The 21,648-nt window shown below is 40.1% G+C and overlaps 2 protein-coding genes across 2 annotated transcripts in view; both read right to left on the reverse strand.

Annotated features, from left to right (window-relative positions):
* necab2 (N-terminal EF-hand calcium binding protein 2) overlaps positions 1-3,828 on the reverse strand; it is a 165,695-nt gene extending 161,867 nt beyond the window's left edge. Inside the window, exon 1 of the mRNA XM_085414689.1 lies at positions 3,459-3,828. Coding sequence (XP_085270815.1) covers positions 3,459-3,785 — 327 coding nt within the window. The 5' untranslated portion in view covers positions 3,786-3,828. The remainder of the gene's footprint in view (positions 1-3,458) is intronic.
* A 958-nt stretch (positions 3,829-4,786) lies between these two features.
* Positions 4,787-21,648, reverse strand: part of hydin (HYDIN axonemal central pair apparatus protein) — a 56,022-nt gene continuing 39,160 nt past the window's right edge. Inside the window, 30 exon segments of the mRNA XM_085410988.1 lie at positions 4,787-5,000; positions 5,428-5,526; positions 5,528-5,710; positions 5,902-6,026; positions 6,029-6,113; positions 6,201-6,377; positions 6,379-6,434; positions 6,527-6,675; positions 6,960-7,130; positions 7,288-7,324; positions 7,327-7,411; positions 8,012-8,159; positions 8,289-8,347; positions 8,349-8,393; positions 9,536-9,700; positions 9,782-9,827; positions 9,829-9,917; positions 10,207-10,288; positions 10,290-10,438; positions 12,384-12,545; positions 13,152-13,257; positions 13,259-13,289; positions 13,394-13,417; positions 13,420-13,623; positions 15,752-15,848; positions 16,018-16,045; positions 16,750-16,787; positions 16,789-16,912; positions 17,056-17,204; positions 17,312-17,535. Coding sequence (XP_085267114.1) covers positions 4,797-5,000; positions 5,428-5,526; positions 5,528-5,710; positions 5,902-6,026; positions 6,029-6,113; positions 6,201-6,377; positions 6,379-6,434; positions 6,527-6,675; positions 6,960-7,130; positions 7,288-7,324; positions 7,327-7,411; positions 8,012-8,159; positions 8,289-8,347; positions 8,349-8,393; positions 9,536-9,700; positions 9,782-9,827; positions 9,829-9,917; positions 10,207-10,288; positions 10,290-10,438; positions 12,384-12,545; positions 13,152-13,257; positions 13,259-13,289; positions 13,394-13,417; positions 13,420-13,623; positions 15,752-15,848; positions 16,018-16,045; positions 16,750-16,787; positions 16,789-16,912; positions 17,056-17,204; positions 17,312-17,535 — 3,341 coding nt within the window. The 3' untranslated portion in view covers positions 4,787-4,796.

Consider the following 21,648-nt stretch of genomic DNA (forward strand, 5'->3'; position numbering starts at 1 on the left):
ATCCACACAAAGGCTGAATCTGGCACACAAACACACTTTGAAATAAAACGTATCTAAAACCAGATAAGGTGCAGTGGTGTGCGATAAGGGTTTGTTAAGAGCCGCACAAGTGAAAAGTTTATTAGTGCGTAAGAAGATGAAAACATGCAGACACACAAAACGAAGTCACTGATCTGTAGCTGATTGATGATTACTTGCTGTGTGTTTGTGCATCACAATTTATAGCTTGAGTGAAAGCTCCTTCCCTATGTCAGGACTGGTACTCTCATCAGCGTTTCAGAGTGCGATATGAAGCGATCATACTGAGGAGTGCCAGAATTCAGCACAGCGACGAATTGAAAAACACAGAGGGAGATGCGGTGAGGGAGGCACAATGAAATAAGGCAGGCAAGACAGAAAAGAAGAAGACAGCATTAATAATTCCGACTGTGAGAAACATAACCAAATTTTTAAGGCACGTTTTGTTAGAAACTATAACTACTAAAACATACGGAAGGAAAAGAAAGTGATTCTGTAGGAGGAAAGTGCTTTTACTGGGAGAATAGGGACTCATTTTCAAAGGTATCCACAGCGGCTAAGAGAGACAAGAAAAGATAGATGTTAAAAGGACGTGTTATGTTCATTTCCAGCTTCATATCTTTATTCTTGACTCTGCAGTAGTTGCAACTGCATGCACAATTGGGGTTTTTTTAATCCTCTTTTTAAAAATTTAATTCTAGCCTAAAGCTCCCGTGTTCAAACACTCACTAAAATAAAATGAATAGCTTTCTTTTGAATGGCTGCCCCTTAGAAATAAAAGATTGTTGGAGACTGTGCTCACAGCAAGATTTATATCCCTCAAATGAACAAATCAGGGATGGAAGCTCTCACTGATATCATATGGACCTGGGAGTAGAAAAAACTGAGTTTTCAGGGAGATCTGAAGCCTGGCTTTTGGATTACAGTGATTAGTTGCCCATAATCTGACCTCGTGATATAAAAATTTTTTGGCCATGTTTAATCTTAACTTACACCATGCATTATGTGGATGGGATTTGAATGTGTGAAGTAGGCATATTTCTTTTAATCACATTTGAGAACAGAACTGCAGAAATATTTATAAATGGTCTTCTGCAATAACCTTTGTAACTGCCAGGAAAGTTCTAGACTTACTTCATACTTTCCCCAACAACGCTTTGTGTAAATGTCAAGAGAAAGATTTCACTGTTTAAATCAGAATCTATTAAAATGGATGAGCAACCATTTTGATTTCTTCATGGTCTGGCTATTTTTGAAGCAAAAAATGACAGCCGTTCTCTGTTTCCTGGTGCTATAATGCGAGGATTTTATGCTTTTCCTTATCATATTTAGCATATTTTCTCACATTAGTTGAAATAAATGTTAATCAATCCATTATATGATTTGTAGACTTAGCGGAACAAATAATGAGTTTACAGTTAGTTGCAGCCTTAATTTTAAAGGAATCTAAATAGTGTGGTCAATAATCATGAATGCAATTTGAAAACTTGAGAAAAGGTCCCACTTTTTAGTGCACAAACTGATATATATTGCACTTACAAGCATGAGGCATGTTAAACTCTAAATAAGTGGTGCATTCACACAGCATTTGCAGCCATCTCAACAGGCCAAAGAGAAAATCATTAACTGCTGAGACGAGTGGCGTTCCAAATGACAAGCTGCTCTGCATTGTTCTGCTTTCCGGCTGCACCCTGGGGTGCACTCAACTCCACAGAAAAAGAGCCAACTCTGGAGCTACTGGAAACAAACAAGCTTGGAGAGGAGGCAAAGTGTTGCGATGAAGAGGCGGTGTGTGCGTGCGCGTTTGTGTGTTTTTGTAAAGAGTCGTAACAGAAACACAGAGTGAGAAGAAAACGAGCGACAGCAGAGGAGAGAAGATCCGGCAAAATAGAAAAAGAAGACAGAGGCAGAGGAGAGTGTTGCATCCATCTCTAACCTTATCAAGAATGTAGGTTTCTGGGCAGGGGGAGGGGCAAGAAGGATATGGAGGAAATTAGGTGAGGAGAGAAGGGAAGGAAAAGGAAGAGACAAAGGATGAAAGGAATTTAATGAATAGCGAGAAAGGTACAGTGGGGTTAAGATGCAGGCGAAGACTTGAACAGTAAAGGAAAAACAAGCAGACTGAGGATCTAATGAGGGAAGCGCTGACCGCAGGCACATGCGCACGTGCAGAGCAATCACTCAAACCTCTTTGGTCTCGACTTGTTCACCACAATAATAACTCTGGAGTCAATAATATTGGAAAATGAAGAAACGATTAACATTTCAAAGTTGAAGACGTTGCAGAGGACTCAAGAGAAAATGCCAGAATGAGTTCATAGCTGATATCAGGAAGTCAGCCACTCTGAGAGAGTATGGCACATTTCTAACAGGGAGTGAGAGGGTGGAAAAAACAACAATCCAACAGGACCTTTAATCAGAAAATGAAATATGAACACATACATGCATATACAATGAAAACAAAGCTCTCCTCAAATATAGATATGACTGCAGCACAGTTTTATTGTTTGCTTGTTCACTTACAAACACTTTTACTGTAACATCTGTCTTAGCGGACAGTTGCTTGGCTCAAACTCAGCAAACTAGGTTACACCCCTCACAACATCCTTTACACACAAACACAGACAGAATGAGTTTACTAGGGTTCTAGGATACATTGGTGTACTGGTCTTGATCATAATTAGTTTTCCATGGACCCCCTTCTTTACCACCCTATCAGATTATTTAGGTCTGGGTCAGGATTTTGCAGAAGCTGAACTACTTTCTCTCTTTTTTTTTTACCCTAATAAAGCAGCATCATCAGATCTCCTGGGGAAACATTTACAGCCGCCAAGATGAAAAGTAACCCAATAGTATTGATGAGTTGACCCAAATCAGCACTGCGCTAAGTGCCACTTTTAATGCAGGAAGGCTGCTTAGTTATTAGCTGTCTGATAACAGAAAGGTATTACATCAGGAGTGAGAATACTAAGCAGTGGCTGTAAGGAATGGATCAATAACAATATGGTAGTAAGACTTTCTCATGAATAATTAAATAGCAGTCATAAAATTGGTGTGAGCGTAGCTACTGCACGTTGGACTGACAGTAAAGCCAGGAGTAAAAGTAAAGCTGCCTCTCGACTATAAATGCATGACTTTTATTGGTGATGAAGAGGTGAACAAAGACGCATAAGAGAATATTGCTTAATAAGATGCAATAAAAGTACAGTGAATTTTTTGGATGGGTCATTCAGGAAAGATATGGAAACTGAGCTCAGCGCGTTGAGGCTGCTCCCGGGCTTCCACATTCATCACCAAAGTGTCAAATCTTCCGCCTACTCTACCAAGCCACGAGTATCTGCGCGTAAGTGCGCACTGCACCGGTCCGTACGCGCTGGATGTCTTCATACCCAGCAACCACCCGCCCTGCACCCGCCAAACCGGTGCATTTCCATACTCACATCCAAAATAACGGAGATGCCTCTCCGCGGTTCCGGAGCGAAGAACTGCTCCTGAGCCACGGCCACCTCCTCCTTACTGGAGGCGTACTCCCGGCTGGAGATGTTTTTGTTGTCGCTCATTTTGGTGACGATCCAGCGGACGAGCCCGTCGATTCCACCGGGCTGGGCGCCGCTGTTTCCGGACTGCGCTGCCGTTGCGGACTCGCTGTCCTGACCGGCTACGGGGTTCGGCTGCTCGCGGCTTTCTTGGGCTCGAAGTTTGGCTTGTTCTTTGTTCAGCAGTTTGTGGACTCCGTCCCTACAGTAGCGCGCTGCCTGCTCACACATCCTTTTGCTGCGGAGCGCTCATGCTGCGCTCTATGGGGGGAGAGAGAACCCCCACCCCCACCCCAGCTCCCCTCTTACATCACAGCACCCACCCCAAATCACATCCACCCCTACAGAGCTACCCTATCTACCCATACGTGCTTGTAGGCGCTGATATTTAACAGCTTTGGAGATTTAAGTGAGTTTATTACACTTTTTATTTTAGTGTTATTATCAACGCTTTCGTATTTACAAGTGCTAAAATATCTCGCCTCCACTGCTAATACTTTTCTTACAGTGTAAAAACACGGGACTATTTTTTCATGGTGTTGTAAAATAGCAAAGTTGCAGATCACTTTGAACTATCTGAATCTGACTGGAGATCGTGGCACAGTTTATTCCTTCCACAGTGACAACAGGAGGTGTGGGCCATCAGTTATGTGTGGCAATGGGTGGATCAGAGGATTTTCCTCATGGAGTAAAAAGGAGTCATTAGCGGATCAGTGTTATGTGACAGCTCTAACCTTTGGTAATGAGCGACTCCCCCAGCTTTGCCCTTTCCGCTGTACTGTTGTCTTCCCCGTAATGTACCATGTGTTTAACAGCACGCAGGGCAGTCTGGATGAATTCAGTCACATTGCAAAGTTAACAAACAGGTTATCGCGATTACCACAAGGAAGTAAAGTCAGGTATGTTATACATCTTGCCCCATCGCTGGAACATAAGAAAGGGTCAATCACTTGACACGATTGCCCCCATGTGGTAAAAAATGTGCAGTGACGTGCGTGGGCAAGTTTTATATGCAGGATGTATTGAGTTAATTATTAAATATTAACCAACAGATTTGTGACAGCTAGTTATTTAAATCACGCAAATACACAACACATTCTGGCTTGAACATTTTGGCAATTAAATGAGTAACATTCTACAGAAAAATAACAAAACATATAAACATCCAGAAATTAAGGCCTAATTTCTTAAGTGCATTCATGTTTACATCTATAGTCAATCTCTCTGCATGTGCACATGTCTCTAAGATACCTTAATACCCTTCAGATAATAAACCCATGAGTAGGGCCTCCCGTGGCCCTCGGAGTGCCGACTGGAGATGATCAAGCTGTCTGACCATGGTCCTGGAGAGCCGTCTGGAGGAACCTCAAATGACACCAGGATTTTTTGGGTCTCTTCGAATTGAATGTTGCGACCTCTTTTGACAGTCAAATGGGAGTTGTCAGCCTAGACATGAGCAGGGTTCAAGTTACATCAAATCTGAATAAGAGACGTGTAAATGAAACATAAATTGAATCGAAACATTTTATAGATGCTGAAGATGTGAAAGCTGCATCTAAGACAAGCAGGAGCACAATTTGTCTAAACATAAGCCAGGTTGCACCGCTCTGCACACTGCAATCTGTTCCAGGCTAAATTTAAATCATCTTGCTCCGTGTTGGCAATGCTGGCAATGAACTCAGTGTAAATATTTAAAGGAAATAAGCCTTAGTAAAGCATCCCTATTTTTAATAAGTGTATTGGCTGCCTGCAGGCTGTTTGTTTTAGAAGGTTGTAACCATCTTCAGCTTTGTTGATAAGACATTTTTAACTTTCACTCTTTGTTCCGATTGTCTTATAGTGCCGACTTTTGTAAATTCTACTTGCTCTTTACCAGAAGAGAGAACGTGGTGGTCTGCAGGAACACATTCTTGAAGGGGATAATGACGTTCCCAGCGGCTTTGATGCTGAACAGGCTTTGAGGTTTGGGTGGGGAGACAGAACCCTTGTAGGGGAAAGATGTATTCACCACCAATTACTGAAGACAGCCTTAGCTGGCCTCTCATTTACCCCAGCTGATAAGGCTCGAAACAGACCTCCATACTGGCCTTTGAGCCTGAAGGGAAAACTGGTAATGCGCTGACATTCTTGTCTACAATAAAGGCCGGACGGTCAGTCTGTAGGACAGAGATAACACAAGGTGTTTCCATGAGAGCAAGTAAATCAACTTTTTGTGTTGACGAATTACAGAGAGCAGATAACAAGGAAGCCTCGGTGATGAATGCTGACACTGACCACATGTACAGTACTGTTGATAGAATAAATGTACAGAAAGGGAAGAAAGGGCTATTGTTTTTCCACTTTTTACCTTGCAGCAGTACTCGGTTGTGAAGCGTGAGTAGTTGTTAAACATTACAGTGACAGAGTGGCTGCTGCCCAGCAAAGTATTGAAGTCTACAGATTGCTCTGGTGGTGGGGGCAGAGCTCTGAGTCGAAGTGGCCCAGCTCATTGCTGAACAAAGTCAGACGGGCAGTAGACTCACCTGGATGCAGAGGCATGTAATGAACAGCCAAAGAAACCTGTAAAGAAAAGACACACACACATTATGCCCGTAAGAGTCACACAGTTTTTTTTTTAATGTGATGGCAGATGTACTCATTATCTACCTTGGATTGTCCTGGCACACTGGGCTGAAGTTGGACGATGATGCCACGACATTTACACTCAGTAGTAAGGCAGGCTGTCTGGGTCAGAGGGTTCTCTACTTCAATAGTGGCCAAGGGCACCTGACAAACAGGTCTCCCCAGCTTGATGGTGGACAGGACTCCTGGAGATGTTGCCTTTGAAGATAACGAGGTAGAACAAATACTCACCTGTCTCATCATTAATGAATGTCACCCAAGGATGAAGATAAAAGGATGATGTGAGAACAAGGCTAAAAAAAATAGTTATCCAAGTCTGGATGTGTATGCTTGAGTGAACCTTGGTGTTATACTGTCCCTCTGTGTATGTTAAAAAAAAAAAAAAAACATGTCGTAGTCCCTCTTAGCATGGGCAGGGACATCAATAAACTTGATTTCCTTGAGGGACACTGTAGCATCTGGCTTGTCAGGCTTCATTGTCTCTAGACGAACAAGGAACCTGAGAACACAGATGAGGACACTCATGGCTCTGTTATACATCTGTTGCATAATTTGCCAGGAACTATGGATTTCTATATTAGCACCGAAAAAGCTTTGCTTAACTGGGATCCTTTCCTACACTTTACTTTTTATTTTCTACAAGAAAATTTCAACATGTAAAATTTTGTGTGTCCATCTCAGTTTAGACAACACAGTTGAAACTAGTTGGTGATTTAGCTGCTAAGGAGAGAGATATCACTTAAGAGCAGCTCAAGTGTATATAGTTCCCGACTAAGTGTTTACCCCTGGTGCCTAGAGAGCCAGTTGTGCACAGGGAGCAACACTGTGTGGTGAGTTTTAGCAGGTAGCTCATGCCCAATAGTGTTCTCTGCCACAGGAGGATCGGCAGCTCCCTGCAAGGTGTACAGCACGCCTGCCCCATCAGGAAAGGCAAAAAAGGCAGATCCCTGAGGCAAGAGAAAGGATAAACAGAGACTAATTAAATTGTTAATAGTTACATAGATAGTGTTATTATCTGTAACCTTTTCGATATTAAAAAAGTATTAAATATACCCAGTTTTTCAAATAAATGATAGATTCTATTTAGATGATGGCTCTTCTACCTGGTGTGTTTTTTCCAGGAGCAGTCATAGTCATAGATCGGTAGAACTCCAATGCTTGCCCTCAATGACAGGTTTGATGGTGCAACACTGGATTGTGGGGTTGGGGACAGACAGGGTCTGTGTGTGGGAGCACTTACATTACAAGTAGTATTTGATATGTGAAGATAAACTCATTATATCATCTTGTTACATTGGATGTTGTCAGGGAGAGAAATCTGATCAAGCGTAGGGTTTTATCTCAAACACAGAAATTAATCTTTGCATTTATGATAAAATCAGATTGCCTGTAACTCATTCTCAAGATAACATAACATGAGAAATTTCCTAAAGCCTTTTCTCAGAACTACTCAGCTAATTGAAACTGACTAATAGTTTTTACAAATCCTTAAATCTGTCAGCAGCTGCTGCCTGTTCCAAATGAGCCGAATCAATGTCTCTCATTACCTGATGCTGGCCTCTTACCAGGCCCAAGTAGTCACAGTGCTGACAAGGCACCTTTTAGATTGTATCCCCTCTGGAAAAGCCTCAAAATCAATACCCAGATAACTAATCTTTTAGCTTTGCTGAGTGTAAAAAGCTTTCAGTTATGCTGTTGTATCTGTGATACATTCAGAATAAAATCATCATCAACTTAAAACAGCAAATATGTTATTGGTTTCATCATATTAGTCAACACTGTACTTTTCCCTTTGGCACAAATACAGTGCAGAATGGTGAAAAAAAGAGTCAAACCTCTTTGCTAGTGGAGGCCGCGATGCAGGAGCCAGTGACACAGAGGCAAAAGTCGTTTGGAAAGGGAACCTCCATTCCTGGACAGATATATACATTAGGTGGCATGATGCATAACTCTGCAGGAAAATCCTCTGTTTTCCACTTAAACCTGTTAAGGAAAAAAGCAAACAGGCAGAAATATATGCAGCTATAATATGTGAAGCATTGTGATAACTGCAGTAACACAATATTGATGTTTCTGAGTGAAGATGTGTTTGTCACTGCTGTCTAATCTTACTGGGCACCAGTGTCACCAGTATTCATCGTAACATTCTTCTTCCTGATCTGGGAACGTTGGGACTACAGCTCCAAAGTAGCTCTCTTCTAGCTGGACTTTGACATCCTGGTAGTTTTACATGAAGTAAATTAAGACTATATGATATACAGAGCTAACATTCTTGCTTATAATATAGCATATGGCATATATAGCAAGTCCTACTTTGTTATAGTATTACTGTCAACATTCAGAATTCATTAGAACTTTTCTCTTTCTGTTTTAAAGGAACTGTGTGAAAACGTACTCCCGATTAGACTTTCGACTACATGATTACAGTATCCAGGGCTGGACTGGGACAAAAAAATCAGCCCGGGCATTTTGACTAGTGACCGGCCCACCATGGTATTATAGGAAAAGCCATAAAACCTTTATAATAAACTTAAACCTACACCATCCTCCCTATTCTGGTATTCTAAACAGTACTTAGCAAAAATATAAAACAACCTAATTTATAATTACATATACCTAACTAATAGGGTTGCCAACTCCCAGCAAAAAAAGAAAAGAAAAAAAATAGGGAACCACTCCCCCACCCTCTGCCTCAAGATGCTCAATTGACAAAACCAATTTTAATTTAATGCACGTATAAAACAAATGCACAGAAATCTATTATTTTTCTCCAGTTATTAAATAGATTCAACATTCGTTTCTCCATCACCTGTTCAGCTCTGATGATTCAGTAAGGACATCTCCTGGTTTCATCTTCATGTTTCCCTCTCACCACATATACAAACCGACATCATGACCAGCAGCTTTACAGCTGTGGCTCCAGCAAACATCAGCTGATACTAGAAATTAATATTAAATAAATTCTAACAACAGCTGATCAAGCTTAAACGTGCTGCTGTTGTTTAGCGCGACATCCGCCGGTTTCCTCTTCCTGGCGCAGAGAGAAAAGCCGATCAGCTGATCATTGATCAGTTTCATGATTGAATTAGCAACTTTCTAGCTGAAGTCGTACGTGAGAAATCACGTTGCTTTTCACCTAAACTTTAAAGTTCGACTCTGGGCTGTAATTGGTCCAGCCCAGAGTCGATCATGACCAACTGGCCAATCCACTACTATTCATTTATACCGTTAAAAAAAAAGAAAAGAAATAAAACCCCATCGGCCCATAAAAATGAAAAATCACGAGCGCCCACCGGGCAAGTGCCCGGTATGCCCGATGGCCAGTCCAGCCCTGACAGTATCTGTATTTAACAGGCTACCTGGCAGGAACCTTGGATGGTCAGCAGGGGGTGCAGGAGTCCTACAAACTTCAGCTCAGCAGTGAAGGGAGGAACGCGCTGATGAGGTGAGAAATGGATCTGAACAGCACATGAACCCCTGCTCAACTTCAGCGGCAGTTCACCTGCTGGACTGAAATATAGATCCTGGAAGACAGGGTGACATTAAGTGTTGCTTTAGTGTCCCACTGTTTATGTGTGCGTTGTCTGTGTTGTCTGTTTGCATACCTTTTGATTAACTGGTTTATCTGTGCTGAGCATCAGGGTGCACGAAGGCTACCAGAACCACCTGCTTTTCCCCCTTTTGACCCATTTTCAGAGGACCCAGTTTCACCTTCTTTTGCCTTGGATCCTCAACTTCCAGCTAGGACATAAAGATATCAAATACATATAGATTTTGATATATTTTAAAATCAAATTATGAAGTCAAATGGAGAGGCTCAGCAGAACATAATTAAGACAGTGAGGAAGGAGAAATCTAAAAGTACAACATCAATACAGTGATCCCGTGGAAAGCTTGATGGTATTAAAACTGTATGTTTCAGGTTACGCTTCATTCATATAAATATATGTTACAATATTACCCCAAAACTTCCCTCTTAACCCAGTTTCATTAGTGGTGCATATTCAACCAACGTTACTTACTATTGCACTCATGTAGTCTTTCTCCCCTTGATCTCGATGCCTTGGCCAAGTATGTCCACCTGTTTCGTGACACAGCTGTCTAAGGTGAAGGAGGGTTTCATGATACTGACGTGGCTCACGTATCTCCATTAAACCACCAGCCGACAAAACATCTGGCTGGAAGTTCATCTGAAGGACGTCAGTGTTCTTGAACTGGCACTGGAGGCTGAGGAGTGGGAAGGCCAGGAAGTTAGTTTTAGACTGTCAAAATTTTTGAGCTCATGTATTGTTAATACATCAAAAACTGAGACCGTTAATTACAACATTAATTAATTGGGATAAGAAACAGGAAATTGAAAGACTCTATTGTTTCTGGATCCTCCAGGTGACGTAGCTTCCCTGTTGTGGGAAGCTTGGGACAAGATTATGTGACAAGTTGCTGCAGCCACTGTGAAGTGCATCAGACATCAATTATTCAGTTACTGGAATCAACTGGAAAAAAATGTGAATGTGCATATGTTCCAATTTAACCACTATCCAAATGTCATGCATTGTGTTTGCTGCCCTCTATGAAAGGAATTAAAGACCAGGAGTCGGTCCAGTCAGAAAAGGTTACCAGCTAACAAGCCAGGCAAGAGTGTGAAAACAGCAGCATTTTGAAGAGCCTTTGCTTGAAGAATCTTTAAACTCTTTAACTGTATAATTTAATGAATGAATTGTCAAAAAGTGCTCATTTGAAAGTACCTAAAAACATATTTTTGGTCCTGTTTTGTTTGTTTCTTTGTTTGGTTGCTTGTTTTTTAATTAAACTGTCACAGTGAACTGCTAAATTTGAATTGACTGACACTGAAACAGGGGAAAACCAAAGACTGGACACACCCGGTGTGCCTTTCGTCTGTGCTCCTTAACAGAAGGAGCACATGCCAGGACAATAAAAGAAGTACTTCCCAAAACTGAACTTTGTAAAGGAGAATTTAAGACTGGGTACTACAGCCTTTTATATCAAAGGTAAATGTTGGCGCATGCTTCACCTAATGAGATAAACCAAGAGAGGGATGTGCATTACAAAGAACTGCTTAGAAAGAAGAATTTGATATTGTCACAAGTGACAGGTTCAAAATGTTTGCAGCTCAGCAAATCAGAAAATAAATCATTCAAAACTTAGTTCTACTAGATAATCTATTTTTAAGGTCTCACTTGAATATGGTAACGATTACAATAAAAATGATCACCTGAAGTGTAAGGTGTTTTCCTTTTTATTCTTTTCAATAGGTAAATAAGGGTATACTCCAGTAACATCACACTCTGCCAGTATGAATTTTTATTTTGGACTAAATAAATGTTGCTGTTCCTTTAAAGCACATTACCTCAGTAAAAATCCATACTAGCAAATGCTCTGGTGAAAAAAAAAATAGCTTCAATGCTAGCTTGTTGTGGTTTTGTAACCAACTACTGCTGCAGTGCTCTGGGAACTGTTAGTTCTAAGTTCACTTCTATAATGAATCTTGAAAACTTGGACACCAGAAAATTAAAGGCGGATTGCTCTGAAATCCCCACCTGTGATGTGTCATGTGACTGTCATGTTTTAAGTTCGCATTTAAAGGAAGCTGACTATAAATGTGGCTATGTGCTCATTTCATTTGTTTCATTACAGTGTGCTGACCTTCCCAAAGTCCAGAATTTCTTGGTGGTTGGGGACAATGTTTTTGAGGCCCCCCCTCATAGTGAAACAATGTGACTTCTCTTCACCCTCGCATATCCTCACAGGAAAGTGTGAAGGACACTACTAATGGCAACCTGCACCAAAAATTTCACAACAAAATGCTATGAGGGAGAAAACAAAGCTATCTGTATATATGAAAGTATTTGAATTTAATTAGGTTCAGTGTCATTAACCTGTCTGTTGGGGGGGCACTGTGCCAGCCATGGGCCACAAAACACATTGATGAAGGAACCACAGAGAAATGCAATGGGTCTTCCTCTCCATTCACAAGACTGACGGCCTATTCCACTTTTTGTCCTTCACAAGCACATGAGCACAATTCAAAATAACTTACAGAGTTCAATAGAATCACTCTTCAAAATAAACGTAACCAATAAAAGTAAAATAAGAAAATACTAGGAGAGCACACTGATCCCTGCATAAAATAAGGTTTAGATTTATTATGTCTGTATGTGTGTGCGGGGCTCAACTATATTTACCAACAAGCAGTTCCCCAAAGGCAAGGTGAGGTCTGCCGAGATAGGTGAGTGGTTCTCTAGCAGTGCCCACACACTGGAAGGGAACAGACAGTGATGGGTTCTCAGTCACAAAAGTCCAGAATGACTCCACTGCATCCAGCTGCTCAGCAACATATTCAAAACACATCTGCAGACAAGGACAAAGCAGATATTCATACATGACTATCACTTCAAGAAAAAGATGAGGAAGAGGTGTGAGACGAATAAAGATGAAGAAGAGCAGAGGAGTTGTGACAGAAAAAAAAAGAAAAAAAAAGAGAAATAAAAATTGACTAATACAGCATACTGTGTGAGATTGGGAGAGATACAGTATATTATTAGACACAGTCATTGCTGTAGGGACTGAAGCTGTTTCACTGTGCGAATTTCCATTTTTACTTGTCTAAGGAACTTGGAAAGAAAAGCGTCTGGACTTCTTTAAGTTGCTTGAAGACGTTTCACCTCTCATCCAAGAAGCTTCTTCAGTTCTAGGGTCAAATGGTTCTGTGAAAGGGAATAGGGTGAATCAGCTGTCTATGGTTGTATGGTATTTGGAGTTATAAGTATTTATATCTCATATGTGACCATTTCTAGGTGTTAGTTTGGCATTATATTATTAGGAAAATGAATATAGTGACTTTTGATCACATACAGTTTATGATTACTATGAAAAAGTATTTGAAAACTATACACCAGCCTGGTTCCATCATGTAAAATTTCAGTCTTTCAGTCTTCTACTTTTTTGATGGTTTACCTGTGGTGAAAAGCTGATATGAGGTCCACTAGGTGTCCACTCAAACCTCACCGCCTGGTTGCTGCTGTGGTTGGCCATTGCAAAACCTTCTTGGTATTTAAAGTTTACAGTCACCAAAACTCAGCACCTCATAATTACCTGTGAAAGATAATGTGGGCATTCATGAAAGGTTACAAGCTTCTGTTTTACTAGATTACAAGACTTACAGTTCAAACGATCTCTGTCCTCCCCTCTGCTCATACCTTCTTCATCATCTTTCTGATCCATGACCTGCTGATGTTTTCCAGAGAGACGATTTCCAAATAAGTGTCTCGTTTCACTTGTATTGTGGTATCGCTCCGCTGGTTGTCCTTCACTTGCAGTGAAATTTTCACCTTGAAACTCAGGTGTCTGTCAGAGCAGAAGGTGATCTGGAACTCCACCTGTTCATTAACATTCAGCGTCAGGTTGGCTCTTTGCACCACATTATGCGCTGGAGAGGAAAAATGTCAAAAATAAGAAATCGCTGTGTTTATTGTGCAACATAAAAATGGAATATTGTTTTAAAACTCAAGCCAAATGATAGGCTAAAGATAGATTCAAGTATATTTTCCATGCAATAATAGAAGTGGAAAAAAACAGAAGAAACCAAGTCAACATCAATATATTAAAATAACTTAGGTGTCAGTAAAGAAAGTATACTGGTTTAAAGTGTACAAGTGAACACTGGAATATGATGAGGCTAATTAAGAGTTTTTGTACTCTAATGATATTGTCTCCAAATTTCAGTCAGGCTTCAGGAAAAAACACAGTACTAACACTGCCACTATGAAAGTGATAAATGATATTATTGTGGCACTTGATAAGAAATTGTACTGTGCGTCACTCTTTATTGACCTCTCAAAAGCTTTTGACACTGTTGATCATGCAGTCCTAAAAAACAGACTGCTCAGCCTTGGATTGTCAGAACATGCATTAGCGTGGTTCTCAAATTATCTGAAAAATAGAACCCAGTGCATTAAACTTGAAGGTCTTTGTTCTAAATTTGTTGCTGTCCACAAGGGGGTGCCACAGGGCTCAGTTTTGGGTCCCCTTCTGTTCCTTTTATATATCAATGACTTGGGTCAAAATGTCTCAGACACAAATTTGCATTTTTATGCTGACGACACAGTTATTTACTGTTATGGATCATCTCTTGCTCAGGCCATTGAAACTTTACAGAAAGCCTTTGTTGCTTTCCAGCATTCACTTATTCAGCTAAAATTAGTTCTCAATGCTGACAAGACTAAGCTAATGTTGTTTTCCAAGTCAAAGAAGGTCCCGGAGCCTATTCCAGTGGTGTCCACCCTTGAAGGAAATGTCATAGAGATAGTTCATGAATATAAATACCTTGGTGTCTGGATTGATGACTCCTTCACCTTTAAACCACATATAGAGAGACTAGTAAAGAAACTGAGACTTAAACTTCGTTTTTTCTTCCGTAATAAACAGTGCTTTTCTTTTGCAGTAAAAAAACGTCTTGTCACTGCAACCTTTTTATCTGTGTTAGATTATGGTGACATTCTGTATATGAACGCTTCTTCTTCATGTCTTCTAATGTTGGACACGATGTATCATGCTTCCTTGAGGTTTATTACCAATTGTAAATACCTGACCCATCACTGTGATTTGTACTTAAGAGTAAAATGGCCTTCTTTGGCCATTAGAAGACAGGGGCATTGGTACACTTTTATTTACAAAGCTATGCTTGGATTGCTGCCTCCTTATATTTGTACTTTGGTCACAAGGACAAATAGTGGTTCTTACTCCTTGCGCTCAAATGATCAGCTGCTGTTGTCTGTTCCCCTTGTCCGCACAGAGCTGGGTAAGAAAGCCTTTGTCCACTCTGCGCCTTTTTCATGGAACATGTTACAGAAAGACTGGAAACTAACTGAATTGTTGTCTTTAAATGTTTTTAAAACTAAACTCAAAGGCCTACAGGCTGCCTCAATAATGTGTAATTGTTTTGTGTAATTTTAACTTTGTTTGTTCGTATGTATTTGTCTTGAAATGTGCTGCCTCTTGACCAGGACTCCCTTGAAAAAGAGGTCTTTGATCTCAACGGGACATTCCTGGTTAAATAAAGGTTAAATAAAATAAAAATAAAATTAATTACTATTATAGGTTTTTCACATAGAAAGGCTTACCCACTAGTTTTCAGTGCATTTGTTGAACTAAAATAAGATTAAATTTGATCTAAAGTGTTGCAAATAGTTCAGTTCAGATCACCATTAGATGATACTGAGCAGGCAAACTTCACGGTCTAAAATGTTGGTGATTCAGTGAACAGGGTTGTATTAAAACTGTTTCAGCTTTGTTTTCAGAAAGCCAAAGTAAAATGACTGTAAAAACACACGGTTTTCATAGGCTGGCTTCTTTACTGTGCTGTTGCTACTCTGAATAATGTACCACAGTGAACAGGCCTTAATTCTGAACCTCAGTAATAACACTAACAATACTTAATGGGAAGGGAACAAGGCACAAATTAAAGTAATATTAACCTCTTTATTTGTGCATGAGCTCCTATTAATTAATTAAATGAAGAGGAGATGCAGTTTATTGTAGGCAGATTCGAGCTTTACCTGAGGGAAGCTGTGTGGAGTTAATGGAGATGTTATTACTCCCAAGACCAGCTTTGAGGTTGAACACACCATGTTTATCCAGCATGTCAATCTGGACCTACACACAATTTCAGAAAGTACATTTATTCACAAAAGTCTACCAAGCCTGTGTTACGCTCATGAGTGTGTTGTAAAGATTTCATGTATTTATATCTTGGTTTTCTTGTATTTAAAGCAAGTAAACAGATAAAAAAAAAATTGTAAGAACTGAACTCATCTCATCTCACCTCACCTCGCACATTTCCATTATTTAACCTTCCTGCCTTCTTGGGACCTTTTTGTGCCACTGCTATGTGTTAAATGGCTGCCATTTCCACTGTGTTCAGTGGAATATAACCAAACTTGCCACAGGATAGTTTTTACCTGTCAATGTTAATATTCCAGTGTGAATTCCTTAAATCAGCCTAAAATGGCTGAGCAGCAGAAATCCCCACACCCATCACCCTGGGGACCATTTTCTGCCCATTGACTTCCATTATAAACGCTATTTTTCAACCCCAAATTATCATCATATGATTTTATTTTTTCTTCTTTTCTTGGATGTCAATGAAGACTCAGGGCCTTGAAGTTTTAATTTTTAAATTGCAAAAAAAATGCAAAAAAAATAATGGCAGGTCAAAATGTATGTTGGTGCCAATCTTTGGTCCATCTAAAGGCCTACTTATAATGACAATCACATATTACTTCAACTGGTTTTTTGTGGAAATATTTAGTTTCGTTTTTTGGTTTTTGGGGCTTATAACACAGGGCGCTCATGTAATAACACTGGGATTTGAAGGGTTAAAACAACGAAAATATAATTAAAACTTTACATGAATATTTCAGGGAGAAGTAGTTTTACAAGGTTGGCTAATTTAAAGTGGAATAAAATATGGATATATGGTCTTTTTATGGCGTGGCTGAGAATGGTCCCTAGGGTGATGGGTGTGAGTTTTTTAAAGGATGGCAGGAGGGTTAACAGCACCAGAGACAGTGTATGTCTACACCCAACAAGTACCCAGCCTGAAGTGCAACACTGGGCCTCCTTCAGTGTTCCTCAGAGCTGGCCGTACCGCACAAACACTGGTGCCTTATCCTAGAAGCTCAAACTGCAGCACCCTGTTCCTAATGGTGGGTGTCATTCTGAATGCAGCAGAGTAAAGAAAGCATGAAGTCAGCAGGAGCAAACAAGAGATGCTACTACTAAGTAAGAGAGTGCCAAGAGAGGTGACTATCCATAGGAAGAGTAAAGACAACACCACAGTAGCAGTCACATAGTTGTTTACCTGCTACTTTCCTCCACTTGGGCCTCAAACACAGCACTGTGTAAGTGCTGTGTTTGAGGTGTGAAGGTAACAACAGCAAAGGCGTACCACTGGCTGGGAAAGCTCAGTGTTGTTGTAGGCATATCACACACCTCGATTTGTCCAATTAACTAAAAAATACATTATCTTTTAGATGATTTGATCACATTTCTTTATACTGTACCACAATGAGAGATAGTCCTGTAAACATTTATCCATGAGACTTTAAATGCCTCACCTTGGGCCCAACACTTTTGATGGCTAAGATGAGCACACAGGGAAACTTGCTGCTGTTGGCGAGTTTGAAGCAAGCTTGGCTGGTTTGAATTTTGTTGAAGGTAAATCTGTTTTCATCCTGTACAAAGATGGATTCAGCATTGCAAAACTGCTCAGAGGAAAGCTGGCTACTTCTGGGGCACAGATGGTTTTCCTCAAGGATGGAGGCCATGTCTAACACTATGCCTGGAAACAAAAAGCGAAAACAGAGATAAATTATCCGTTAAAGCAACAGTAGTCAAAGAGCAATGAGCTTAAATTCATTGACAAATACCATTTTCATTCACTTTTACTTTTGATGTAGAGCCCTTTAAATCCGCCTGCAGTGAGCATAGAACTGACTCTGGTCAAGTTCACCAATCAATTGAGAATTGATTGGTGAAAATGTTTGGTTACCAGGCTAACGGTGGTTCCTTGAAAAATGAGCACTGTGTTGTCAGAAGGAATTTGCATATTTTAATGAGACACTGAGGAAGCTTTTAATGAGAACAAAAATAACAAAATTAATCTAATTTAATGTCAAACAGCACAATCAGTGGATGGACTGTTTGCTTGGTGAAAAAAAGAGAAAAAGGAAACACCAAAGACAGTTTTGGTGTTTAAATATTTATATTATAAATATTTTACAAAACAATTAGAAAATATAATATATAAATATTTTTGTGATCAGATTCACAGACCTTTTCAAAGCACACTTTGATTTGATAGTCATTAACAGGAACTATGGGGTTGAAACCAATTATATTAATCGTGGCTCAGTTTCTGTAATTACAGTTATTGTTTTTTCTAATATATCTCAAAATCACTTTTTCTTTTTGTCCCTTGTTCTGCTGTAACAAGCGTGGGATTAAATAAAGACCTGCGTGTGATGCTGTGAAATAGTGTTTCTCTTGTGCAAAAACTCAAATGAGTTTGATCAATTAAAACACAAAAAAATCAGGACTGTTTTATGATTATTCATGATTTAATTACACAAGGCTGAATAATCTCAAAATGACAAACAGTGCAATTATGGCCAAAACAAATACACAGGGTAACGTGTTATCCTCCATCACTGCTGTAAAATTCACCAGTAGTTTCTCAACTGTAGAAAATTCTGGAAAGACTCTTGTGGCGCTGGAAAGACTAGACCTCCCTGAAAGGTTTTTTCCTGTTATTGTGTTAAAAACAAAACAAAAAGCCCCAAATTATTAGGATTACATTAACACTTAATCATTAACATTATGAAAACTATAATGCTTCAGCACTATAAACTTCTTTTCACGGACAATGGGGGAGGTATTTCAGAGTTAGTAGTGGGTCAAAATATCTCTTCGTAATTAACTAACTCATCAAATCTCGGGAATATACAATTTTGAAAGCCCAGAAACTATATTATCAGACAAACCTTTTTGACAGGAGAAAAAAAATTAATAAACAAATGTTTGCATGAAAAAAAAAAAAAAAAGAATTCTACTTAATGACAGCTAAAAGAACGATTTAATTACTATACACTCATGGGCAGTATATATCTATATCTATAATAAAAACAATTCAATTCAATTCAATTTTATTTATATAGCGCCAAATCACAACATAAGTCGCCTCAAGGCGCTTCATAGATACAGAGAAAAACCCAACAATCATATGACCCCCTATGAGCAAGCACTTTGGCAACAGTGGGAAGGAAAACCTCCCTTTTAACAGGAAGAAACCTCTGGCAGAACCAGGCTCAGGTAGGGGCGGCCATCTGCTGCGACCGGTTGGGGTGAGAGAAGGAAGACAGGATAAAAGACATGCTGTGGAAGAGAGACAGAGGTTAATAACAGATATGATTCAATGCAGAGAGGTCTGTTAAGACATAGTGAGCGAGAAAGGTGACTGGAAAGGAAAAACTCAATGCATCATGGGAATCCCCCAGCAGCCTATGTCTATTGCAGCATAACTAAGGGAGGATTCAGGGTCACCTGGTCCAGCCCTAACTATATGCTTTAGCAAAAAGGAAAGTTTTAAGCCTAATCTTGAAAGTAGAGATAGTGTCTGTCTCCCGAATCCAAACTGGAAGCTGGTACCACAGAAGAGGGGCCTGAAAACTGAAGGCTCTCCCTCCCATTCTACTTTTAAATATTCTAGGAACAACTAGTAGGCCTGCAGAGCGAGAGCGAAGTGCTCTAATAGGGTGATATGGTACTACAAGGTCATTAAGATAAGATGGGGCCTGATTATTTAAGACCTTGTATGTGAGGAGCAGGATTTTGAATTCAATTCTGGATTTAACAGGAAGCCAATGAAGGGAAGCCAAAACAGGAGAAATATGCTCTCTCTTTCTAGTCCCTGTCAGGACTCTTGCTGCAGCATTTTGGATTAGCTGAAGGCTTTTCAGTGAGTTTTTTGGACATCCTGATAATAATGAATTACAGTCGTCCAGCCTGGAAGTAATAAATGCATGAACTAGTTTTTCAGCGTCACTCTGAGACAGGATATTTCTAATTTTAGAGATGTTGCGCAAATGGAAGAACGCAGTCTTACATATTTGTTTAATATGTGCATTGAAGGACATGTCCTGGTCAAAAATGACTCCAAGGTTCCTCACAGCGTTACTGTAGGCCAAGGTAATGCCATCCAGAGTAAGAATCTGGTTAGATACCATATTTCTAGGCTTTTCAGGGCCGAGTACAATAACCTCAGTTTTATCTGAATTAAGAAGCAGAAAGTTAGCGGCCATCCAGGTCTTTGTCTTTAAGACATTCCTGCAGTTTAACTAATTGGTGTGTGTTATCTGGCTTCATGGACAGATAGAGCTGGGTGTCATCTGCATAGCAGTGAAAATGTATGCTATGTCTTCTAATGATACTGCCTAAGGGAAGCATGTATAATGTAAACAGAATTGGTCCTAGCACTGAACCCTGTGGAACTCCATAATTAACCTCAGTGTGTGAAGAGGACTCTCCATTTACATGCACAAATTGGAGTCTATTAGATAGATATGATACAAACCACTGCAGTGCAGTACCTGTAATACCTACAGCATGTTCTAATCGCTCTAATAGGATATTATGGTCGACAGTATCGAATGCTGCACTGAGGTCTAGCAGGACAAGCACAGAGATGAGTCCACTGTCAGAGGCCATAAGAAGATCATTTGTAACCTTCACTAAAGCTGTTTCTGTGCTGTGATGAGCTCTGAAACCTGACTGAAACTCTTCAAATAAACCATTCCTCTGCAGATGATCTGTTAGCTGTTTGACAACTACTCTTTCAAGGATTTTTGATATGAAAGGAAGGTTGGAGATTGGCCTATAATTAGCTAAGACTGCTGGGTCTAGAGATGGCTTTTTGAGTAAAGGTTTGACTACAGCTAGCTTGAAGGCCTGTGGTACATAGCCGATCATTAGAGATAGGTTGATCATATTTAAGATCAAAGAATTAATTAATGGCAGGACTTCTTTGAGCAGTTTTGTAGGAATGGGGTCTAAAAGACACGTTGATGGTTTGCAGGAAGTAATTATTGAAGTTAACTCAGAAAGATCAATTAGAGAAAAAGAGTCTAACTTAACATCAACGGTACTAAAAGTAGCTGTAGATAATATTACATCTGTGGGATGATTATTGGTAATTTTTTCTCTAATGATAAAAATTTAATTTGTGAAGAAGTTCATGAAGTCATTACTAGTTAACGTTAAAGGGATGGTTGGCTCAACAGAGCTCTGACTTTTTGTCAGCCTGGCTACAGTGCTGAAGAGAAACCTGGGGTTGTTCTTATTTTCTTCAATCAGTGATGAATAGTAAGATGTTCTGGCTTTGCGGAGGGCTTTCTTATAAAGCTGTCACGGCTGCCGAGGCGAGCCGTGTGGAATAAATGAGGATCCAAGCGCAGGCAGTCGTAGAGGAGTGAAGGTGATTTATTGAACACAAAAAAAATGTGGACAAACAGCAAACGGGGCTCGAACTAAACTAAACTGGGAAACGACTAAACTACAGAGCACAAACCTGAATGAAAACGAGCAGAGGAGGATGACGATGAACAGCAGGGAGAAGACACGGTGGATACACAGACTGACACTGAGTAATACAGACGAACCGGCAACAGGCAGGAGAACACACAGGGCTTAAATACACACACCAGTAATCAGGGGATGAGAGACAGGAGGGCAACACAGCTGGGAGGAATCTGGGCTGACGGGACAGGGGAAACGTAATCTGATCACACTCACATACGACACGGACCTTCACAATAAAACAGGAAACTCAGATACATGGAACCAGACAAGACATTGAACTAAACAGACAGATTCACAAACAGATGGGGAGACACCATAG

Source organism: Rhamphochromis longiceps, linkage group LG7 (genome assembly GCF_057381845.1).
Source record: "Rhamphochromis longiceps isolate RC_006_pf linkage group LG7, R_longiceps_female_GT1.1, whole genome shotgun sequence".
Classification (NCBI taxonomy): domain Eukaryota; kingdom Metazoa; phylum Chordata; class Actinopteri; order Cichliformes; family Cichlidae; genus Rhamphochromis; species Rhamphochromis longiceps.